This window comes from Myotis nattereri (genome assembly GCF_964212035.1).
Source record: "Myotis nattereri genome assembly, chromosome: 3".
NCBI classification, from domain to species: Eukaryota; Metazoa; Chordata; class Mammalia; order Chiroptera; family Vespertilionidae; genus Myotis; species Myotis nattereri.
Genome location: NC_138077.1, coordinates 146,501,350 through 146,525,275, shown reverse-complemented (window position 1 = coordinate 146,525,275; position 23,926 = coordinate 146,501,350). Strand labels below are relative to the sequence as shown.

Here is a 23,926-nt window from a genome sequence, read left to right as displayed (position 1 = left end):
TAAAATAAACATCAAAAATATAAATCTTTGTTTTACTATGGCTGCAAATATCAAAAAATTTCTATATGTGACACGGCACCAGAGTTAAGTTAGGGTTTTTCAAAGTGCTGACATGCCGAGCTCAAAAGATTCGCCATCACTGTCCTAGGGCAATGGAGAAGGAGAAAATAAACAAATGGGATTACATTAAAAAAAAAAAAAAAGCCTCTGCACAGCAAAAGAAACCATCAACAAAACAACAAGAAAGCCCACTGCATGGGAAAACATATTTGCCAATGATATTTCCGATAAGAGTTTAATCTCCAACATTTACAGAGAACTCATACAACTTAACAAAAGGAAGATAAACGATCCAATCAAAAAAATAGGCAAAGGATCTAAATAGACACCTCTCGAAAGAGGACATACAGAAGGCCAAGAGACATATGAAAACATGCTCAAAGTCACTAATCATCCGAGAGATGCAAATCAAAACAGCGAGATACATCTCACACCTGTAAGAATGGCTATCATCAACAAATCAACAAATGACAAGTGCTGGTGAGGATGTGGAGAAAAAGGAACCCTCGTGCACTGCTATTGTGAATGCAGACCGGTGCAGCCACTGTGGAAGACAGTATGGAGTGTCCTCAAAAAGTTAAAAATGGAACTCCCATTTGACCCAGTGATCCCACTTCTAGGAATATATCCCAAGAAACCAGAAACACCAATCAGAAAGGATATATGCTCCCTTATGTTCATAGCAGCACAATTTACAATAGCTTACATTTGGAAACAACCTAAGTGTCCATCAGCAGATAAGTGGATTAAAAATCTGTGGTACATCTACACAATGGACAACTACGCTGCTATAAAAAAGAAGGAACTTTTACCATTTGCAACAGCATGGATGGAACCTGAGAGCATTATGCTAAGCAAAATAAGCCAGTCAGAGAAAGATAAGTATCACATGATTTCACTCATATGTGGGATATAATGATCAACATAATTTGATGAACAAGAATAGATCCAGAGACAAATTGTAGGGGAAGGGGAGGTTAGAGAGCAACCAAAGGACTTGTATGCATGCACATTAGCATAACCAATGGACACAGACACTGGGGCAGTGGGGGTTTGCCCAGGGTGGGAATGGCTGAGGGCGGGGGGGTCCATTGGGGAAAAAGGAGACATATGTGAAACTTTAGAAAAAAAAAAAAAATGAAGTTTCATTTGTTACCAAAAAAAAAAAAAAAAAAAAAATCAGACCCTCTGGAGTGGTAGCTAACCGGTAATATGTTTTAGAGCTCCCCACGAGATTCCAATGTATAGCCAAGGTTGAGAGCCATGGGGTTAGATGATTTCTAACGCCCCACAAGCTACAACAATCTATGATTTGAATAAGTTATGTGGGACAATATAGTCTATTCGTATGCCATCGAAATGCTTCCCTTGAGTCTAGAGATTGTTTAGAAGAGCTTCTCTAAGGATTTGTTAGACTCCTTGACTGCTCAATTCTAACAGGTATCTGGGCACCATGGCCTTTAAAACCTAGACCTAAAGACGAAAAGAAAAAGCTGCTTAGTTTAGTTTTGTTGTTATTTTTTTTTCTAAAAAAATAGCAGCTTAGCTACTTAGTCTTTCAAAGGGACGAACATATTCCCAATTGAATTGATTCTTAGTGTTTTTTCATATTGTCAACAATGCAGAGGAAAAAAACCTCTCCCCAGTATTCTCCACAAGCAAAGCCAATAGATATATGCTTGAGGTCAAGCCATCTCAGTGGGAGTTGGAAGTGGAGATGATCAGGGACATTAACTCTCCTCCAATACTATCTTTCTGAAAAAGATAGCATAGCTGTATGGGTGCTAAATAAGTCAGAGCTTTGGAGGGCTTTACAATTTTTACTTTGACAAAAACCTTCACAACAACCCTGGGAGGTAGGTCCTATTGTTCCCCTGTATTACTGAGGAAGAACAACCCGAGGCTCAGAAGTTAAGCAACTTCCCTCCCCAAACGGTGACTAAAAGGCAGAGCTGGGACTTGAGCCTGCACTCCTATCCTTCATTCTATTGGCACTGCTCTCAGTACTTTGGGTGAGGAACAGGTCTGGGGCTCAGAAAACTTGGTATCTGAGTCCCTCTGGCTATAAGGAAAACCTCAAGAACTTGTTAAGCATCTGCTTTCTGCTCCATCAATCTGGGGTGATAGCTCCTACATTCCCTCTGGGTGAGAATGAGAAAGCACATGTATGAATCCTCATGCCTATTTCCATGTAAGATTCGGCCTGACCTAACACGTCTTTCCTGCATCTCAGCTGCAAGTGATTATTAGGTGCCTCTGAGGGAGGAAGCCAGGCTAATATAGCCTTAATGTAATCACAGTGAAGGTGATCTACATAACAAAGTTCTCCAACATGCAATCAACTCTATGCTACTAAAAACAAATCTTCATTAAAGATAGTTTCCTCAAAATAATCTACAATTCTACATAACTTTAATAAGCTTTATAGTAAAAAGTAGTCAAACAAACTATTAAAACTTGCAATACAAAAGCAGGACTATGTAAGCTGAAATGAGAGTTCCCCATTGGAAAGCTTCATTTGAGGGATACTTTTAATACAGTTTTTAAAAAAACCATACTTACCATTGTTTTCAAGCCGAAGATGAAATCTGTTAGCCACAGGAGCCACTGTGTATGATGTCAATGGACTGTAGCCATTGTCCAAAGCCCACCTGACTAGATTCTCTTGGGTTGAAGGAATGTCATCTCGTATTGATTTGGTCATTATCATGGATCTTTCACTCTCTTTCCCAAAGCCAATACTGTTAGGAGCCTGAAGATAGTAGCAAAATTTCACTTATGAGTCTAAACAGTGCTTTAGATAAGAATAATTAAATATCTAAAACAAATAGAGTCTATATTGTATATGAAGAAATTATTCTTTTAATCCCTATTTTCCTTGGACTAAGAATATGAACACTGATGTGGGGGAAAAAAAAATATATATATATATATAAAATCCTCACCAGAGAATATGTTTATTGATTTTGGAGAGACTGGAAGTGGGAAAGAGAGAGAGAAACACTGATGTGAGAGAGAAACAAGGATCAGTTGCCTACCCCACATAACCTGATCCCCGCAACCTAGGTATGTGTCCTAACTGGGAATCGAACCTGCAACCTTTTTGGTGTACAAGACGATGCTCCAACTAATCAAGCCACCCAGCAAGGGCTGATGCAAAAATCTTTAACAACAGATTAAGAGAAATCTATTCATGCTGTTTGATCATAGCATTTGGGTTGCTTATGTTGATAAAAATAATCTAATGAGCTAAGCTACATACTAAGTATATCTAGTATGTTATTGCAGAGTTAACGTTTAAACTATTAACACACACACACCAAATACGTATGTATACTGAACTTTCCCTTATTTTTATTTATACAGATGTGCATGTTATATTATATAAAAAAAGTCTGTTTCTACTTCCTGTAGCCTAGATTTACATGAAAGAAAGCACAACCTAGTTACTTCAGTAGTAACTAGGAGACTATCTCATCTATGTAAACTATTAAATTCATATGGTGAAACCACTGTTTATATTTCATTTACAATTTATGATCTATTTAGCAATCCCGTAATTGTACTCATCTGCCAATTCCATTAACTGAATAGGCTTAGATCTTATGCTCTAAATATTAGTTAATTTAGGTTACTGTGCCTCTAAGTCAATATTTTATCCAGCAAAACAAATCAGTCTTAAAATTGGCTTTCACTGGTAATCAGTTACAAAGTTAAAACTGAATGATAGAAATCTTTCCAAGAAAGGACCTAAGAGGACTCTGAGGAACCTGGACACGGGAGGTAATTTTCCAACCACCTCTGACTCCTGTAGCAGTGATCGTGTCAGATGGTGAGGGAGCTGACTGCGGCACAGAGGAGCCCAGCGGGAAGGCCCGAATTGTCAACAACTGCTCCACAGGCTGAAAGCCCTGCCAGCCGGCAGATTATGGCACTTCCATGCTGCATAAAAATCACTTTAATTTCCATGCCCACTGCTTTCCTCCTGCATACATACAGCATTTTCCCTAAATTCCCCATTTGTTTCCCATTCTGTTTGCCCCTAACATGACTAAATGTTAATCCTTTCCCACTGCAAAATCATAGAGGATTCACAGGCTCTACGTTCTCTTGGTCTCTTTGGCTGTGGGAGATTGGCTGAGGACACATTTTTGATTCAGAGGTTAAAGGCGCTCACCCAGTATGTTTTCTATGACCCAAGGTGCTTATCTGAGAAAAACAAAACTGCACACTGGGCAGGCAGTCATGCGCAAAGGGACGGACGGCTTCAACCAAGTTCTGTGGCTATTTGCAAAAAAACCCCAAACCTCAGCTTCATAGGTTTGGAATAGTCTAACTCTCATTCTGATTCAAAGAAAACTCCCCGAGGGAAGGAAGGGTTAAAAATAGAAAGAAAACTAAACCGAGGTAAAGAAGGATCCAATCTGTTCTTACAACTTTTTATTCATTTAGTCAACAGCAGTCTCGTAAGCACAGCTTCTTCCCAGCCTTTCAAAGCAGCGGATCGTTTTGATTGGCTGGGGCTGCTTGGCCTCATCTGCCCTCGTCTTTCATGTTGTTGGACAGCTGAGAAAATACTGTATTTCCAGAATACTATCATCATAACTGCCACCTGTCCTTGCTGTACCCATGTGGAGTGATTTGTTTACACCTTTCCACATGAAATCTGGGAGCTGTCAGTACAGCTCACATTGATTATGCCTTGGGATTTACAAGGCTACAAATCTATCTACACGTTTGTGAAGCCGCGAGGCTTGCAGCAATGGCAGGCAAGTTGGTTGCCAGCAATGAGTGAATTTCTCACCCTGTATTTCTGGGAGTCCCCAGGGTTTCCCAAGGCCTCGGCGTAGCTGCTCCAATGGGAGTGTTCAAGGGGGGTCTCCAAATACCACTGCCACCTTTCCCACTCACAGCTTCACGAAGGATGAGGAGCTAGAAAACTCTGAGTGCCTCCATCTCCTCCCCGACCACCCAACACACATTTGCATCGGAACTGTTGGTGTAGGGGAGGGGCCTGCGGGAAGGGCTGGGCGGAGAGTGTGGTCCGTGTTCCCACTGGGATGAAACAATGTCTAAGAACCAACTGGCTATTGCCAACCTCAAAGTCCTCAGGCCATGAAATAGTACAACGATAAATTTCTAACACGTTTCCTCCATCTATTCTTTTGTTTTGGAGGTTCTTCCGAAATGTGATTATGCATAGTCCATAAGAACCTAATGGAAAAGCCAGAGCGTGCACAGCAAGGCAGACACTTCTGGAATCCCCATTCTTGCCCACAGCACAACATTTGCATCTCTTTGGACCATTGTGTCATTTGGAGGGTTCATTCTGTGCACACCCCACCCTTCACACATACACAGGCCATCCATGCTCTTCTTTAAATTACCCCATTAAGTTCCTTACAATCGTTCAGTAGACAATTTTCTTTGTTTACACTTTGTTTAGAGAAGTTAATTGCTCCTATAGACAAACTTTCAAGGGTTGCTTATGGAAGAAAGATGAACTCCCTTTGTAAGGCACACGTACTGTGCTAGGAGCTTTACCTAGGTTATCTCATTTAATGTCCTCTAAAATACAAGGAGACAGGCATTGCTGTCTCTCTGCTGGAGAAGGGGAACCTGAGGCTCACAGAAGTTTAGAAGACTGGCTGAGAACTCACCCGGTGCAGGCAGTGTGCCACGTATATTAGATGAAATACCCAGTGCCCACTTAGCAAATACTTGTTAAATGAATAAATTAACGAATGAACAAACTCTGTTAAACCTCACAATTACTCTCAAGATGACTACTATCATCGTATCCATTTCACAGCTAAGGAAACAGACTAGATAGAATTCAACTGGCTTACTCAGTCTCAACTGGGAGTACTGACCATTGGAGATGGGATTTGAATCCAGCCCTGTCTGGCAACAAAGCCAGGACTCTTTCCACTCTACCATACTGTCTTTAAAGGACATACTAGAAACGAGGTCACTATAAACCACGTTCCTCTTTCTAAGCACGAATATATGCCTTCTTATTAGTAGGTAATTTTCCCTCACAGCACAGTCAGAACTCACATCTGAGACAGGGAGTTAGGAAATCACAAAGCATGAAACTGATTGGGGGAATAAAAAAGAACATCATGAAACATTACCTAATTGTTTAGCAATGCTGTCATGCATTGTCCAAAATTGGCCTGGAACAGGAGCATGGCCAAGGAGAGAAATATAAACAGATCTTACACTGAGATGAGCAATCTCCAACTTGTAGAAGTGGAGGCATTCAGAGCGAACCCCAGGAGTGCCACGGGTCAGCCACTCACACTCAGGGAGCGACAGAGCACTGAAGGGTCAGGGCTGAGAGAACATTTACACAAGAACTCCAGCAGGGAAATAAAATGTACCGTATGTTTTTTCTTTCAAAGCTTGATTCCCTTTCCTGTTGTTGTTATTCTGAAATTAAAAACATTTGATTGGTGTGCCAGGCAGCAAAGGTTGCAGACACCTCAGGTCACCAACATCCCTCACATGCCATGCCAGGGAAGGCAACCAACACAGCTCTGACTTCACAAAATCACTGGCGGGCCTTGTGCTCAACACCAAATTAATGTATCATCATTACACAGGATGGCTTGCTTGGATGCCTTCAAAGTTTAAAAGAAAAAAACCACAGGAACCAGAAACGATTACTTTAAATTAAGATGTGTGTGTCCGTGGCTTTGCCTGCTGCCTCTGGTGAGCGCCTGTACATGACGTTGCCTAGGGGACCACTGGTTTTGCTCTCTGCTGTATCACACGAAGGTGCCATGAAGAAATAATACCCAAACCAAAGGCTTTCCTCTCCCGAAACACTGAAAACATAACTCCCCCTCCAATGGATTCAATGCAGATGCAGAAAGACGAACTGGCCACAATTTTTAAAAAAGTGCACAAAAATGTGAGCCTGCAAAAGAGATGCTAAACAGGTTATTATTATCTTCTTTAAAATCAGAAGGGGGATTTTTCTTCGACTTTCGTTATGATTTGCTCCAATATTCTGTCAAATAGTCATTTCCCTAAACATATTTGAAAAAGTTTCATTTTACCAAATTTCAACATTCAACTTTTCAAGAACTAGTTGCTGTTTGCCTATCAGGTCAACCAGCTAAACCCCTTCGGCATATTTCCTTCATGAAACATAATGCTTAGGGAACAGGTTGGGGGCGGGGTTTCTCTAGTGTCATCCCACTCACGTTTCCATTATTGTGAATCTATGATCGGTGTTTCGCCCTGAGAAAAGACATGCCAATATCACGTGTTTAACTCAAAAGTCGAGTTCTGAGTCTTCCAGGACTCAATCATGATGGCTGCATTGTATTCATTATCTTATACTTCCCCTGCTGGGAAACGCACCAATATATTTCAGGCATGTCACATGGGACAAGCGAGGTCCAGAGAGGTTACAGGACTGGCCCAAGGCCACAGTTTGCAAATGGCCGAGTCTGCACTCAAATCTGACCCCAGGAGCCATCATTTTAACCATCACTCTATGCATCCTCATCAGGAGGAGCCAAGGAGCAGGCTATTTTACAAAGTGGAAAATTGCTGAGAGAGCTGAGAGAGAGTCCAAGGAGGCAGAAACTTGACAATAATACCACATATAAACATGGCTGAAATGACTGCCAGTCATCAAAACGAAGAAATGCTCAACCAACTTACAACAACTTTCAGGCTTCCCTTAACATCGAAAGATTTGATCACCCAGTTGACAGACTTCTTGCACTTTAAGATCAAGACGAGATTTTTGACCACCTCAGGATCCTTTCGAGAAGGTCTTATGTCAATTATGATATCCACCTGGAAAGCACTGGGAGTGGAAAACAAAGGCAGAGTTAGGACCCAAATGCCAGAAAGTTGCAACTATCTTCCTTCTCCCAAGTCTTCATGTTTCCAGTGTCTGGCCAGTTGATTAAAAAGCTGGAGCCGATCCCAGGCAAATGACATGTGCAAAACAGATTGTTAGTGCACACACAACAAAACAGCCTTACATAACAATAGGAAAATATGCCGCTGATAATTAGCCACTCGTATTTTTCTCCTCTTTGAGTGGAAAAAAAAAAAAAAAAGGTGGTTAATGCAGCCACTGCTTGAAATGGACTTGACCAAATCAGAAGAGTTTGCTTTTGAAGCAAAATTATTGCTTTTGCAACCTTCAACACCTTTAGTGCTTCCGTGTGTAACTTTCCATAATGCTATATGTTCAAAATCCTTCAAGACCAAAAGTGGGCAGCAGTTTGATGAGTGGGAGATAGCAGAGAGAGGCGGGAGGAATGGCAGTAATAAAAATAGGTAACTTCAGAATAAGAGGCAAAAGTCTGAAGAATTTCTTGACTTATATAATAAGGTTTGCTTAAGCCATTAACATTTGCTACCGAATCCTATCTGCACTTACTTTCCCAAACTTCTGGATATACAGTTATTAAAATAAAGAAAACAGATGGCCAACCAAGTGATTACTGGAAAATTGATGAACACAACCCAAACTTTGAAGACTTCAGTATAAAAGATAATTTTTACCAAACAATAACATCTCTGTCATTCCGAATTTAAAGGAAAGTCTTTACACTGTGGTTTTACACACTTGTAAAGAATAAAATGAATGATACGAATGAAGCCTTAGGCTTAATATTGCAGCATTGTTTGCCATACTGCTTCTATTCTCATTCCCTTTTAATTTTTCACAAAATTCTCCATGTGGGACAGAATGGAATCTTACCAAAACTCAACTATAGTTGATTCATTTTTTAAAAATCAAAATTTGATTAGAATTTTAACTTCAACATCCCTCTACAATATAAATTGACATTTTTAAGTCATTAGTCCACATGAAATGCAGGCTAAAGTGGAAGAAGAGCTAACTTTTCCCCCTTTTTATTTCTTTTTTTAAAATTCCCTGTTCATTCTTGATAGGGAGGGTTAAATTTCCAGGCCTGACTCAGGAAGTTGAGGAGGAGGGGAAGAAGAGCCACAGGGAGAGGTAGGTTACATCTAACAGCTGTTTGGCATGTCACTATGCAGGGCCCCCCCCAACACTCATGCACACAGCCTGGAAGTAAGCAGTTCTGAGTGCAAAGGTGCTTTGATGACACTAGGAACAGGAATCTATAAACACAGACGATTATTCAAGTAATAATTATGGTGATAAGACACATTGTGTAATTTTCTTACCAAGGATAACCTCCTAGGACAGCGGTTCTCAACCGCTTTGGCGGTCGAACGACCCTTTCACAGGGGTCGCCTAAGACCATCCTGCATATCAGATATTTACATTACAATTCATAACAGTAGCAACATTACAGTTATGAAGTAGCAACGAACATAATTTTATGGTTGGGTCACAACATGAGGAACTGTATTTAAAGGGCCAGAAGGTTGAGAACCACTGTCCTAGGAGATAATGATAGATCAAGAATGACTGTGTCCTCAGGGGGAGGTGGGTGGGAGAGGGCAATGGGGGGCGGGGGGGAACATATGTAATACTTTCAGCAACAAAGATTTATTAAAAAAATAAAACCAATAAATTTTTAAAAATTATTATTTTTTAAATGACTGTGTCCTATTAATTGGTACCAAGAAGTTTGGAATAGGCTTCAGGAACTCAACTGCAATGGAGAGGACCTAGAGACAGAGGCAGAAAATAAGACGGACTGCTGGTGCCTTTCCTCCCTTCTTAAGGCTTCTGTGAATCTCACCCCAAGCACGCGGCTCCCGCCCTCCCACACAGGAAGGGCCTCCCCTCTCCCTGCCTCCAGTCAAGAAAGGTATTTATTTTCATCTCGTCTCCGTCTCCGTTCAGAACACACACTCACTCACCTGTAGGGGTTAGAGTTGGGGGTGATTAACTCAATGATATGCACTTCCTTGTCCCGGGGCTGCCTGGATATCACACACCCTTCAGCTGCTTTGGGCTGAAGGTACTCAGCCAGGTAATTGAGCGAGAGGAAATTCTTCCCTATGTTGCACACAGGGGGGAACACTTGATCTGAAAGGAGAGAAGCACAGAACAACCTGTGGAACCACCGATCTCCATGGTAACCAGATTCAAAAGAAAGAAGGGCAGGGCACCAAGGACCATGAGTGCAGAGGAGGGGGTCTGAGATGCCTCCCCTCTGGTCACCAGTGACCTCCTACTGATCCGACTCTCTCGGCCTCTTTTGGTCTAAAATCCCCTCCTTTCCTGTTCGCTGGGATACTGCTTGGTCCTCGTCCATTTCCTCACGTATCTCTCAGGCTCTTTCACCGGCTCCTCCGCCTCCGCTCATCCTTTACACATTGGTGGTCCTCAGTCCTAGGTGCACATCAGAACCCACCACCCCAGGGAGTCTGATCCAGAAGCCCCAGGGGAGCCTAGGAGCTTTCTTTGTGAAAAGCTGCACAGTTGATCCTGACAGAACACCAAGGTTACGAACCTCATTTCCTTCGTCCATCTTTCTGTCTCAGATTCTTCCTCCATGACCTCAATCACTGCCATAGCTCCACGTGTTCCCAGATCACGGGGCCTTTTCTGAGCTGCAGACCTGTACTGTCATCTATCTACCCAGCACCTCCCGCCTAAAAACCCACTGAAGATTTCAGTCAGCACACCCCACACTGCATCCAACGAGCTATCCTACCCCCGGTATGTTCCTCCTTGGATATTGGTTACCTCAATTAATAGGAGAACCAGCTACCTAGGTAACCTCTGGCCCACCACGCACAACACATCATTCCCTCCTATTTATTCCTCGCAGCACTTTATACTCTCAGGACTGAAGGCAGCAGCTTGCAGAACGCAATGAGGGCAGACTCTCATCCTGTCCCACAATCTTGACCCAGATGACTACTGTTTCTATGGCGCTGTACAGTTTACAAGGTGCTCTCACAAGCACCGTCTCGCTGTGCAAGGGCTGCTCGTCACCCCCACCAGGGAAAGTGATGCAAGGCCCCAGGTCTGAAGACACTCCCTCAGGGGCACACGCGCTTGCACAGCACTGTGGTTGATGGGATTTCCATTCGGTGGTTTAAATGTTTAAACAGAACTTGAAGCTGCTGGCATTGTGACAGCTGGGACCAGCGTCAAGGAAGTTCTAGGTGCAGCAAACCCTTTTCAGAAGGGGTAATTAATCAGAGCCCTGGCACTTTAATGAAACACACTTCTGCCCTTCTCCTTTAATGGACAGGATGCCAGGGTTCAAATTCACGTGCGCGTCTCACCGGGGAGTGAGGAATCAGCCCAGGAGGCCCCAAGCTTGGGTTGATCATTCCCTCCCTCACCCCTGCCCAATGTGTGCTACCTCCCTCGTGCGGAAGTGCACAGCACACGCTGTGGCAACAGGGCTCCATGCACCATGGCGCCCCCAGAGCCATCCCTAGAACAGAGGGGACCATTGGAGCTCCCCACCTGCAGCTCCTTCCAAGAGAGCGTTAGCTCTGCACTCTGCATTCTTCCCTAATGACCCCCTCAGAGAGAGAAGAGCCAGGGCTCCGCCAACTTGGGCTGCTGGAGCAGCCTCCCGCCACATCTGCCAAGGGGTGTGCCAGATGAGCAGATGAGGAATGCACACCCTGCAGCTGCGGCCCTGCGGATGCCTCCCCCAGATCACAGGACGGAAAATGATACTGGGGCGGCAAGGCTGAAACTTCATTAAGAAGCAGAGTGTGTGTGGATGGGCCAGGACAGGCCACTCTCGAACGCCAGAGACTAGAACTCTCCTGGGACTCCAGCCTCTAAATTCAGTTCACAGGGGTACCCGGTAGGGTAGGTCCATGGTATAGGTTTCCTGAATTACCACACGGTGATGTGAGATTTGAAACATTCACAAAGCACTCACCTGCACTGTGGCCCTCCTAAGCCACCAGGAAAGGTTGAATTGTTTAAAAGTTGCTCTTAGTAAGGGCTCAGATGCCATTGCCACTAAGTTGAATAAGCTACTCATTTCTTATTGTGTATGCGTGCGTATGTGTGCGTGCGTGCTTGTGTGTGTGTGTGATTTTCCCCCCAAATGACCTTCTGCATGCCTGGCATCAAAACTTACATCAACTGCCAAGTAGAAAGGAAACCACAAAGGGGAATCCCCGGGTAGAAACCTGGCATGTTTGGGGTGGGGGAGGGGGCAGTCACATGCTTATTTGTATTTCAGGAAAGGGCTGACAAATGACTTTGAGACCTTGAATGATATTCTCTGAGCCTGGGAGGTGGTGCAAACTCCAAATTTTCCTGCTGCAGAAACTGAGGCTCCAGCGGTAAATGTGAGAGCTGCTTGAAGCTTCACAATTAATGAGACGGGCGGGGATAAGCACCGGAACTCTGCAGTCCTTCTCCTCAGGTTAGAGCCATCGTTCTTAGACATTTGTGAGCCCCAGAATCACCTCCAGTGCCCCTTCAAACACGGGTGACCGGACCCACCCCCAGCGTTTCCGATTCAGGGGCCCAGGGTGGGCCCCGGAACTGATATTTCTAACAAGTTCCCAAGTGACAGGGAGGCCGCAGGGGTGGGGCCCACACTTGGAGAACTACTGAGGCTAGACTAGAGCAAGAGGAGGCTGGGGTCCCTGGGTTGTAGGGTAGAGAAAGGTCGGTTTCTGGGAAGCTAGCTGAAGAGGCTTGCTCAGTGGACGCAAACCCATGGGGAGACACAACATGGCCTCGTGGTCCATTGACAGCCCTAACCCAGGACTCTCATTCCCTTTAGCTGCTCCTCTCCATGGTGTGGGCCAAAGACTCAGACCCAACTGGTGCCTACAGTCAAGTGTCAGGGGCTCCAACGGTGTGACCAAGGAGTAAACCAGGTTTTACTGGACTAGACACCACGTCCTTCCCCGACCCAGTGTGTGGCCTTGGGAAGTCACTGAGTCCCTCACCCGAAGAGCAGGGGATGGCTGGGCACCGGGGCTTGCGCACAGTCAAGAGAACAGAGCCCAGCATCCTAAATGTTACCGTAACACATTTTCTTATTCTAACAAATTCCAACGGGGGTCATCAACATTCTTTCTCGCTGCTAGAACTGTTTCAGAAATGCAGACCATTGGCCAGGGCTTAGAGCCATTGTGAAAAGAGATGTTTTATCTTGTTCCAAATGGACCTGACTTCTATTATGAGCTACCTGACTAGCACGACAGTTTAGCAACAAACTTCAACTTTTTAAACCCGAATCTCATCTCAAACTCCTCCTCTCTTTACTCTGCTGAATAATCTTTTCCATCCAGGTGGCCCACTGTCATTTTTAGGTTCTGCTTGTTCCGCTAAGACTTCACACACACCATCAGGCAACACGCACTGGACTCAAGAGTCAGGAAACCTGGGTTTGAGTTCTGGCTTTGCCACGTGCTAGTCATGTGGATTTGAGCAAGTTAGCTTCACCCTCCACTGACCCCTCTGTAAAAGAACGGAAATAATGGCCTCCAGGGACTCCTGGCGGGGTTGGCAGGGCGGGTGCGTTCGAAAGCACCTGCTATGGCCTCTGCACACAGCACACACTCCAATGTCAGTGCCCACCTTTCCTGCGTCTGTCAAACAGCCCAGATCCAAAGAGGGCTGGGCACAGGCACGCAGTAACCCCTGGAGCTGCCATGCTGCGTGCAGCGGGGGTGGTAGCCACTGTAAATGCACCAGGAAGCAGATGGACGCTGAGGACCTGAAGTGCAGTTTTCACACAGTCACCTGACTATAACAAGGGCCCTTTCACAAGAGTCATTATTTCTAGTAATTTATGGGGGTTCCAAACATATTCCACCAGAAATAATAACGAAAAAAGTTATTAAAAATAATAGGCTTCCAAAATTGAGTCACAGAATATTTATATCCCTCTGCACGGCAAGGAAATTAAAATGGGCGATCTTCTATCAAGGCTATACAGTTAGTTACTTTCTCTAATAATTTACCCTTGCACCAGGCCTTAGTATTAAAAATATATGCAAGCACTTTTCCTCTGCTGTTGTCCAAAATTTAACTGACATCTCAAAATCATCAACTGACATCAGCTTCAAATGTTTGCAAAATAATAGGTAAGAGGAAGCCCTAACTGCTGACCCATTCTGCCAGCAACTCCTTCATACCCGCAGTGATCACCTCCTTCCCCACACTCTCGCCTTCTCGCCCGCCACTCACTTTTCTAACTTCTGTGTATGGCTGTCTTCTAAATCCTACACCACAACCCAACCCCCTCTTCCCCCACCCCACTCCTCTCCCAACCAGGCTACTCCGCCATTTCTCACTTGGCCATGTTAGCTCAGAAGGAAAACGGGAAGGAGGGGAACGTGGGGGGAACGTGGGGGGAACGGGCCCCAGGGATCCCTCAGGTCCCTGCCAGCTCCGACACTCTGTAATTACATGATTCCTTACCCGAACCACCTGGTCTCAGGAAAGAAAACAACGGACGGCCGTAAATCAGCCATTAACTGAAATCACATAAAATTTACCTTCCCCCACTTTAATATAAATGTTTCGTGCTATCTTGAGTTCGGTGAACGAAGTGACTGCTCCATACTCCTTTCGGGCCCAGTTTAACAGATGTTCATTTCCATGTGGGAAGCTCCTTTCTTCCGTTTTTGCTGACAATGAGAAGTTTCTGGATGAGAACTGGACCGCAGAACCCTCAGACACCTAGAGGAAAGAGAATTGCACACTGAACGCGGTGCGGTCACCTGGAGCTGAGTCATAATTACAGAGCACTTACCAGACAACTGATGGGCGCCTGTCAATCCACTCTCTTCCCTCGTCCCACAGGCAGGGCATCTCTTTTCAGCAGCCGACTATAGAATGACCTCAAGCCCACTTCTCCCCGCTAATGAAAAGCTACTGAGGACACAGGATGTCCCTTACATTTTTAAAGAACTTGGTGGGGACAGATTGCAGAGTTGCTGCAGTCTGTATCACATGAATTATCATGGCTGTTTTCCAGATATCTAAATTGAAGACCCATCTTTCAAAGTGTTTCAAGTCAAGTCTTGGTGAGTGTCGTCATGGACTTGGAATGAATGGGCTTCAGGATCAGGGCAAGCAATCCCCCAGTCCTGCTGGCAGGGGAACTAGACTGCCAAGTCTTCCCCTGCTGCAGTATCACCACCACAGGGACACAGCAAGAGCCCCTCTGGATGATGCTCTCCTGAGCACAGAGATACCAAGAATGGCCAGAGAGTGCCCGTCTTCTACCCCCTTACACTACTTCCTGGCAGTGAGATGAATGTGCACTCAGTTTATTTTTTAAGACACCCTCCCATTCCCACAGATAATGAAGTCAAGAGGCTGTTAGACTCAGCCTAATAAAACTTCGGTGATGATTTATGCAAGTCCCACACTTTTTAAAAAAAATATATTTTATTGATTTTCTACAGAGAAGAAGGGAGAGAGAATAGAGAGTTAGAAACATCAATGAGAGAGAAACATCGATCAGCTGCCTCCCGCACACCCGCTACTGGGGATGTGCCCGCAACCAAGGTACATGCCCTTGACCGGAATCGAACCCGGGACCCTTCAGTCCGCAGGCCGACGCTCTATCCACTGAGCCAAACCGGTCAGGGCGAGTCCCACACTCTTGCTGAACGTATTTAAATGAATGCTGACCTAGCAAATGGTTCATCCACAATTGAGAAGCCCTGTCCTGGCGGGCACTGAGGGATCCGTAATTTGAAAAAGTCATAGGTCAGGCCCCGTGTGGGCGCCTCGGAGCTTCCTCTACACCAGGGCTTCTTCACCAGAGGGGATTTGTCTCCCAGGGGGACAATGTCTACAAACACTTTTGATGGTCCCACTGGGAGGGAGGAGCTACTGGCAGCTAGCACATGGAGACCAGGGTGCCACTGAATACCCTACAGGAATACACAGGGCAGCTCCCACGATAAAGAATTATCCAAATGTCCACAGTGCTGCGACTGAGAAATCCTGGTCTGCATTTTGGACTGTCTGAATGTTACTACCACTCAAACATCTCCTGGGTCCCCAAACTGACAGCTCTTTCTTTATTTAAAGTACTTAATGAAGAATAAGAGAACCTTTCTGGTTCGTATTGGCTTGGGAGGGCCAGAACTAAATATTAATAACCTGACCGTAACCATGACCGCTAACAGTCGTTATCATTTGTTGAACACCTACTATGGATTAAGCTCCACACAGTGCTATCAAGTGTGGTAAGGACATTTGCTAAATGTCCCAATGCCAGTTATAAGTAAAACCAACGGGTACTGCTTAGCTTCTGCCTTGTTTTGACATCGCCTGCATAAGAAAAAACCCTGAGCCTGGACAGCGTGGCTCAGTGGTTGAGTGTCGACTTATGAACCAGGAGGTCATGGTTCGATTCCCAGTCAAGGTACATGCCCGGGTTGTGGGCTCAATCCCCAGTGCGGGAGGTGCAGAAGGCAGCCAATCAGTGATTCTCTCTCATCATTGATGTTTCTATCTCTCTCTTCCTCTCCCTTCCTCTCTGTAATCAATAAAAATATACATTTTTTTTTTAAAAAAGAAGAAAACCTCTGAGCCATTTACCTGCCAAACAATTTCCATGCCAACCTATGTATAAATCATCTGAGGCTCAACTACTTATCAACACGCAACTTCAAACAATGTTTATCTGGTTTTCTGACTTAAGCTCTGCAGTAAAATCTTCTTTACACTGAAAAGCACTTGTGTTAAAAAGTCATTTTTATGCGGCCTGTCACCGAAACAATCCACAGCAGTCCAGAGGCCTTTGTCCCACGGCCAGCACAGTGCTGAATGCTTAGGCAAGCATCCCTGGATGTTCTGTTCCTTTTGTTCTCATTCATGTTATGGCCATAAAATAAATCCCCCGGGTTTTAAATACGTTATACACAGAGTGCATTTCTTCAAAGTGGAAGGTGGGATACGTCACCCTGGAACATTCCGGAGGCAAGAATGTGAACAGCGTCGGTAAGAGGAGAAATAGGGAGCAGCTCCGGAATGTATCCTGAAGTAACTGAAGAGTGATAGCATGGGGTAGCCAGGAACTCCTGGCCGATTCCTCCAGGCACCATCAGCCCTGCTCTCGTCTGCCTTCTCCCGGCCAGCAGCAACAAGGGTCCTTCCTACCTTCAGGGCTGAGGGATCTGGAAAAGGAGTTACTGCCACTCCTCAGGCACAGCCCAGTAAGGAAGTAAAGCTGCCAGGAGCAGTGAAGTGTCCCTGACTGTAGGCCAGTGGGAACTTTCTGTGTGGCAAGGTGTTAGTCAGCACTCCCACTGGCCACTACTTCTAGCTCTGAAAAGGCCTCTCCCAACCCCCAGCGAGTTTTAGAAGATCCTGTCATTCCCACCCGACCCGCAGGAACACCGACAAGGTGATTTCCCTGGCAGAGAGGAGGGAATCTCAGAGAAGCTGATGCTCATCAAGGTCAGAGGACGGAACCAGGGCGAGCTCAGAACAGGAGACTGACTCCTGGTCACAGATGGCTTCTGCTTGAGCCCTTCCAGAAAGAAGACCTTGCTAGCTGCCAAGGCAGAAGATTTCTGTTCTTACTTTCTGTCCGTAACATCTGCCTTCCATCCACGGAGCTGTGTCTTCCAGACCAAAAAAAGTCTCCCTCTTTCCTCCAGGAGACAAGCTTTCAAATGTTTGAAGATGTCACTCAACCCTGCCCACCACTTCCCTTCTTTGGGGCACTGCAGCTAGTCCCCAGACACCGTGGCCGGCAGGTCTCCGCCAGCAGTCTGAAGTGTGGTGCCCGGGACAAGACTCGGGGGTTTTGGGTGTGGTCTGGCAAATGTACCGTGATGGGTAACTTTACGTGTCAATTTGACTGGGACATAGGGTGCCCAGACATTGGGTCAAACACTCTTCTGAGCATTCCTGTGAGGGTGTTTTGGGATGAGATTAACATTTAAACTGGTGAGTAAGTAAAACAGATAGCTCTTACCCTAATGTGTGTGGGCCTCACCCAATCACATACTAGTAACGGCCTGAATAGAACAAAAGGCTGGCCCTTCCCCCAGTAAGAGAGAATTCCCCTGCCCAGCAGCTCTTCCTGTCCTACAGCAGCCTGCTGGCCTTAGACCTCGAACTGGAATATCAGCTCTGCAGATTTTGGACTTGCTGGCCAATTCCTGACATAAATCTTTCTATAATGGGGACAGTGCATCAGGCCCATGATTGCATCAGGCCCAACATCACATTAGCTTTTATATCAGCTGAACCCTGTTATTATCTCAGGTTCATTGTTTTACCCTTTAAATATACACCCAACAAATATTTACTGAGTGCCCACCTACTCTGTGCCGGGCACTGTTCTAGGTGTTGGGGATATAATAGAGAAGACGAGAGACAAAAATTCCCCCTCTTCGTGGAGCTCCCAGTCTAGTAAGGAAGCCAGAGGAGCAAAATAAGTACAATATTTAATGATCAGTGCTACCGCAAAATTAACTGAGAGAAGAGGAGAGAGGTACTATACTTTTACATGTTGTGCTGGGGAAAGTCTGAGAAAGTCCCTGAACAGTCAGAGACCGAAAGGAGATAAAAGAGCAAACCATGAAGCCCTGGCCAGTGTGGCTCCGTTGGTTGAGCATCATCCCTTGCACCAAAAGGCCACCATCTTGATTCCCGATTGGGCCACATGTCCGGGTTGCACGTTTGCTCCCCCAACGGATCAGTGTTTCTCTCTCTCCCTCTCTAAAATCAATTAAAACACATTTAATAGAAGAAAAGAGAGAAGATACTATTTGAAAAAAAGAGAGAAAGCACTCCACGCTGATGTCAAGGGAAGAGCACTCATGATCAAGGCAGCAGCCAGTGCGAGGGTTCGGCGCGGGGAGGGAAGAGCAAGGAGGCCAGAGTGGCTGCAGCACAGGCCTGAGGAGGAGACGGGTAGGAGAAAGGTCAGAGGGGCTCAAAGAGGACACCAACGAGTCCAACTGGACCTTGCAGACCCTCGTGAAGGACGGGGGATGTAGCGCAGGTGCGATGGGCCGCCACTGAGAGTTCATCAAAACACCTAACAAATGTTTTAACAGGATCACTCTGGCTGCCCTGTCCAGGCTACACCGGGGAGAGACAAGGAGCAGGAAAGCGGTGGTAGGCTTCTGGAATTCACCAGGGGAGAAAGAGTGGCAGCTCACACCAGGGAGGTGGTGGTGGTGATGATGCACCTAAATCCTTGGGTCTTTATTTCATTAGATCAAGCCTCTTCACGTCCTTCCCTTACACCATTAATTCTTTTAATATGAAAACAGAGACTTCTACTTATTCTTTAAATCCATATTTCAAGCCCTTAGGGACCCCACAGAAATCTTTATTCTGCTGGCTGTCAGTGTCTCTAAATTTTATATGTGTACCTTCTACACGTTCATCTAAATCCCCGAGGAGCTGGACAAGACAGGCTCAGTTCTGTGACTTACACTCCTCCCACGCATACTAAACAGCACTTGATGGGGTCCCAGGGTATTCGCCAACTACAGGGTGACCCCACGCACTGCCCCAATCTTGTCTGTGAAAGAATCATGCTAGAACCTGTGGAGAGCCCTACTGAAATACAGACACGATATGTCAGTGTCATTACTCTTCTAGTCAAAGCTCTAGTCCTGCCTCATCTTCATGGTATGGTACCCTTATTAGAGTCTGGCTTGGGTTAGCATTTGTGGAAGAACACAGATGTAAAGAAATTAGGGGGGAAAAAAACAGAGAGGAAAAATATTTTTCTAATATGAGGAAGGGTTATAATCCCCATTGCAAGGAAAAGAACTACATGAGTGAATACGAAACCGTTTAAAAATGTTAAGAGCAAGAATTTCCAGGGCTGTTTATTCTAGCCACCATCCTCTACCTTATTTGTAGGTCCTTGCTATGCTACTACCTCATTTCTGGCCCCGACATCTCAACTAACTGTTACAGTAACCTCCTACTCTCCAAGCTGCCAACCCTGTCTCCCTGCCCCCCTCCCCGACACTGTCAGCTGGGAGGCCTCTCTAAGAGTAAACTCATGCCGATGCAGGAGAGCACCTCAGCATCTTCATTGGCACATGGACAGAGAGGGACTCTGCCCACCTGGCTTCCCACCACTCTCCCACGTACCCAGGACTTGCAGGTGGCGTCACTCGCGGTGCCAGAACAGATCATGCTGTTTCAGGATCCCGGGTCTTTGTACAGCCTGCTCCCTGGCTGGAACGCTCTTCCCCGCCCCGCACGCCTGGTAACTGCTCCTGGTCCTCCCACAGCTATCCCCGTCTCTGTGAAACCACCCAGGCTCCCTTTCTCTCCTCAGGACGGAGCCACCCACGGTGCCTGGCACACACCTCACATGAACTGCACCATTTATCAGCAAACCTGCCACCCTCAATGGACAAAGAACACCTCGAGGGCCGAGGAGGCACCCGTCCATTCTGAGTTTCCTGGGCCTGGCACACTGCTTGGCACAAAGCAGGGCTCGATCATTTCTTGTTGAATGAAAGCTCAATGCTGTTCCAGAAAAGACGAGGCCAAAACTTCTTCATTCCTGTAACCCTTACTTCCCTCGCTGCCCAGAGAGTGATCATTCATCCAGGCTCTGAAGCTACCACGTGATCTGACTTTTCACCCAATAACTCCACCTAAAAGCCAATTACTAAATCATTCAGTAGTTCCTTGTCTTCCCCCAGAACCCACTGAACTTTTCTCCTGCTGGCTAATTAAAACCCAATCCTCTAACGTTCCCTGACGTGACGAGCGTCTTCCTGTGGGACTGAACAGAGCGCTGAGCTCCAGGAATCCTGATTCTTAGCAAGCATCTGTGGAAGGGGCGAGCGTGAGGCGAGGCGAGGCGAGGCCCTGTCCAACGAATCCCAGGCTGCTGAGATCCACACGGAGCCACCTCCCCTCCTGAACACTTCCTACTTAAACCGCACGACATTCCCATTTTAAATTCTAGCTATGCTACCAGAGTTTTTTAGAGAGCAGCACATTACTCTATCTGCCAGTGCTGGAAGTTTTATTGCAAGAACTTACGGCTAGGCAATGAGAGCCAAGTTTATTATTTTTTCTGGATCAGATTCAACAACCTCATCCAAACGAGCAAGAAAAAAGCAAAAGGAAAGGGGAAAAAAAGCCAAACAGGCAACCGGCCTTTTTGTTTCCACACCTGTATTTAAGCTTTAACTCTTAAAGTCCTCGGCGGATCCACCGGAGCTCAGGAGAAAGCTGCCAAGCGGAGGGCAGGGAACAAATCCTGGCTCGTGGGTGCAGTCACCACTTTCCTGGAACTGAGGCTCTTGGTTTTAGCACTTATCTCAGCACGTCAGCTGACTCAGAGGCCTGGCACTTGCATCCGTCTCTCTCTCTCTCTCTCTGAGCTCCCCCCATGATGTTTTCCTCTTCAGTGAGGACAGTGCCATACCCTAAGGCCTCACTTAGTCCTACCCCTCTCTTCCCTCTTTCTTGACCCAATCCCTAAAGGAATGTACCCCCATGAACAGTCCTGATGAGAATACAGGCCCATGCCGGCCAGTGTGGCTCAGTGGTTGAGCATCAACCTATGAACCAGGAGGTCACGGTTCGATTCTCAGTCAGGGCCCATGCCCAGGTTGTGGGCTGGATCCCCAGTGCAGGACGTGCAGGAGGCAGCCAATCAATGATCCTCTCTCATCATTGATGTTTCTATCTCTCCCTTCCTCTTTGAAATCAAGAAAAATATTAAAAACAAAACAAACAACCAAAAGAAGAAAATATGTCCAGGTCACACTAGATCATGGGTGGTAATTAAGTCTGATCTAAAAGTTTCACCTCACTTCCTTTAAGTTAACTCCCATGTTACCTTCCCGATAGGATCTATGTAAAATGACAATCCCACCACCCAAGAGCTCCTACTCTAGCAACCTTGACACCCCCCAGACCTGCTTTACATGCTGTAGCTCCTATGGTACAGCACTGCCTGGTCACCTTCCCAACTGCCATGCAATTTGCTTATGCATGTGCTTATTACCCATGGCCTCCCACGAAATGCTAGCTCCTTCGGAGGCTCTGCTCAGATCCCAGCACCTACAACAGTGCTGCGTACAGAAAAGACACTCAGTAAGTACTTGTCTAATGAGTGAATAAATCTGAAGGTCAAATTAACTAGCAGTGTCTGCCTCATGTTCTCGCTGAGCACGGTTCTGAGGTTCTACTCGGGAGGAGTCAAGAAACGGGAATGAGTGCCACGTGTCTGTCCCTGCTGTGCCACTAGCCAACGTAGCAGTCACGAGCCATGTGCCCCGACTGAGCACTGGAGATGTGGCCAGTTAAACTGACCTGTGCTGTAAATGTAACATACTGACCAGACTTTGTAGTGTCTTATAGTTAAAAAAAAAAATGAGAGAAAGAAAGAAAGAAAGAAAGGAAGAAACAATCTCTACTTTTTTATTGATTACATGTTAAATATCATTTTGGATATATTGGGTCAAAGAACATACGCTATTACAAGCAATTTCACTTGTTTACTTTTTAAATTCACTAATAGAAGATTTAAAATCATCTATGTCGTTTGCATCTTAGTCCAATTGGACAGCACTGCTCTAGAGCCTCCTCCAATATGGCCCTAAGGAAGGATGAACTGATCATTTCCATCCATCCATCCATCCATCCACTCATCTGCTCTTTGGTCTCGTCTCAGAATATAAATCAATGTCAAGAAGACATTTCAAGCCCAGTGCTTCCCAAAGTGTGATCCTTGGACCAGTATATCACAGACAGAAGTATGTTAAAATGCAGATTTTAGGTGAAGTAGGAATGTAGGGTCCAGAAAACTGCATTATAATCTCCATGTACCTCCCCCCCGAGATGCCAATGCACACTTCAGGGTCACTGCTCTAGGCCACAGGTAGGAATATTATTTAAACTCCAAATAGTCTTTGCAAACCATGCAGGATTATTTGAAAACAGGCAAGAATATTTTCCCCTTGCATGGGTGGGGGGGAGGAAGGGGAGGGAGAGTAAAGCCAAGTCATGAATGGAGTCATCTTCTTGCACATCTAAAGAGAAAGAAATGAGCCTTGTGAAATAAGAGGAGCCATGGCTCCCCAATGATATAGAAAAGCCTGCTGAGATCTCAGAGGAAAACCTGTTCCAGGAATCAGTCTCTCTCTCCTTTCTCTCTCTTTCCTTCACACACACACACACACACACACACACACACACACGAGAGAGAGAGAGAGAGATAGATAGAGAGAGAGAGAGAGAGAGAGAGAGAGAGAGAGAGAGAGAGAACGAACAGCTGTGGTCCATTTAGAGCTTCAGTTATCAGTTGGGTGAGTGCCTGCTATTCAGGTTACAGCTCCGTGGGGCTGCTCGAACTCTCATACCCAACTTCTCACCTTTACCTGACTGACATTGGGGAAAGTTCCGCACCTGCATAATAAGAACCAGCTCCTCTCCCTTTTTTGTCCTGCCCTACACCCGACTTCTATCATTCCTATTCCTTTTTCCTGACTCCTGCATACAGACAAATCTCTTTTTTGATACTAAGAATAATATTTATTACAGTGTCCTCTTTATTAGTAAATATGAGTAAAATTTATTTTAATTTTTTATTTTTATGTGTCAATAACAGTTGACTTTCAATATTATTTTATATTAATTCCAGGTATACAGTATAGTGGTCAGACATTTATATAATTTACAAAGTGACCCCCCCCATAAGTCTAGTACCCAAATGGCACCATACGTAGTTATTACATTATGATCGACTATATTCCCTGTGCTGTATTTATACCCCTCAGACAAATCTCTTCTTGGAGTCGCCTCCTTAGGAAAACAGAGCAAAACAAGGGAAACAAATGAGGCGAGGAAAAACACTGACATTTCAGAAGCACCTGCCATGCCAAGTATTTGCTAGTTCAATTCTAGGGGGGAAAGACATATGGTAAAGTAGAACAGGCATTTCTCTAGAATTCAGGACTATGTATAAGTAGGATCTAT

The 23,926-nt window shown here is 45.4% G+C and overlaps 1 protein-coding gene across 1 annotated transcript in view; it reads right to left on the bottom strand.

Annotated features, from left to right (window-relative positions):
* Window positions 1-23,926, bottom strand: part of TGFBR3 (transforming growth factor beta receptor 3) — a 195,517-nt gene that overhangs the window by 32,535 nt on the left and 139,056 nt on the right. Inside the window, exons 5-8 of the mRNA XM_081087765.1 lie at window positions 14,479-14,662; window positions 9,895-10,063; window positions 7,741-7,888; window positions 2,623-2,812 (exon numbers count right to left, since the gene is read on the bottom strand). Of these exons, the coding sequence (XP_080943891.1) occupies window positions 2,623-2,812; window positions 7,741-7,888; window positions 9,895-10,063; window positions 14,479-14,662 (691 nt within the window). The remainder of the gene's footprint in view (window positions 1-2,622; window positions 2,813-7,740; window positions 7,889-9,894; window positions 10,064-14,478; window positions 14,663-23,926) is intronic.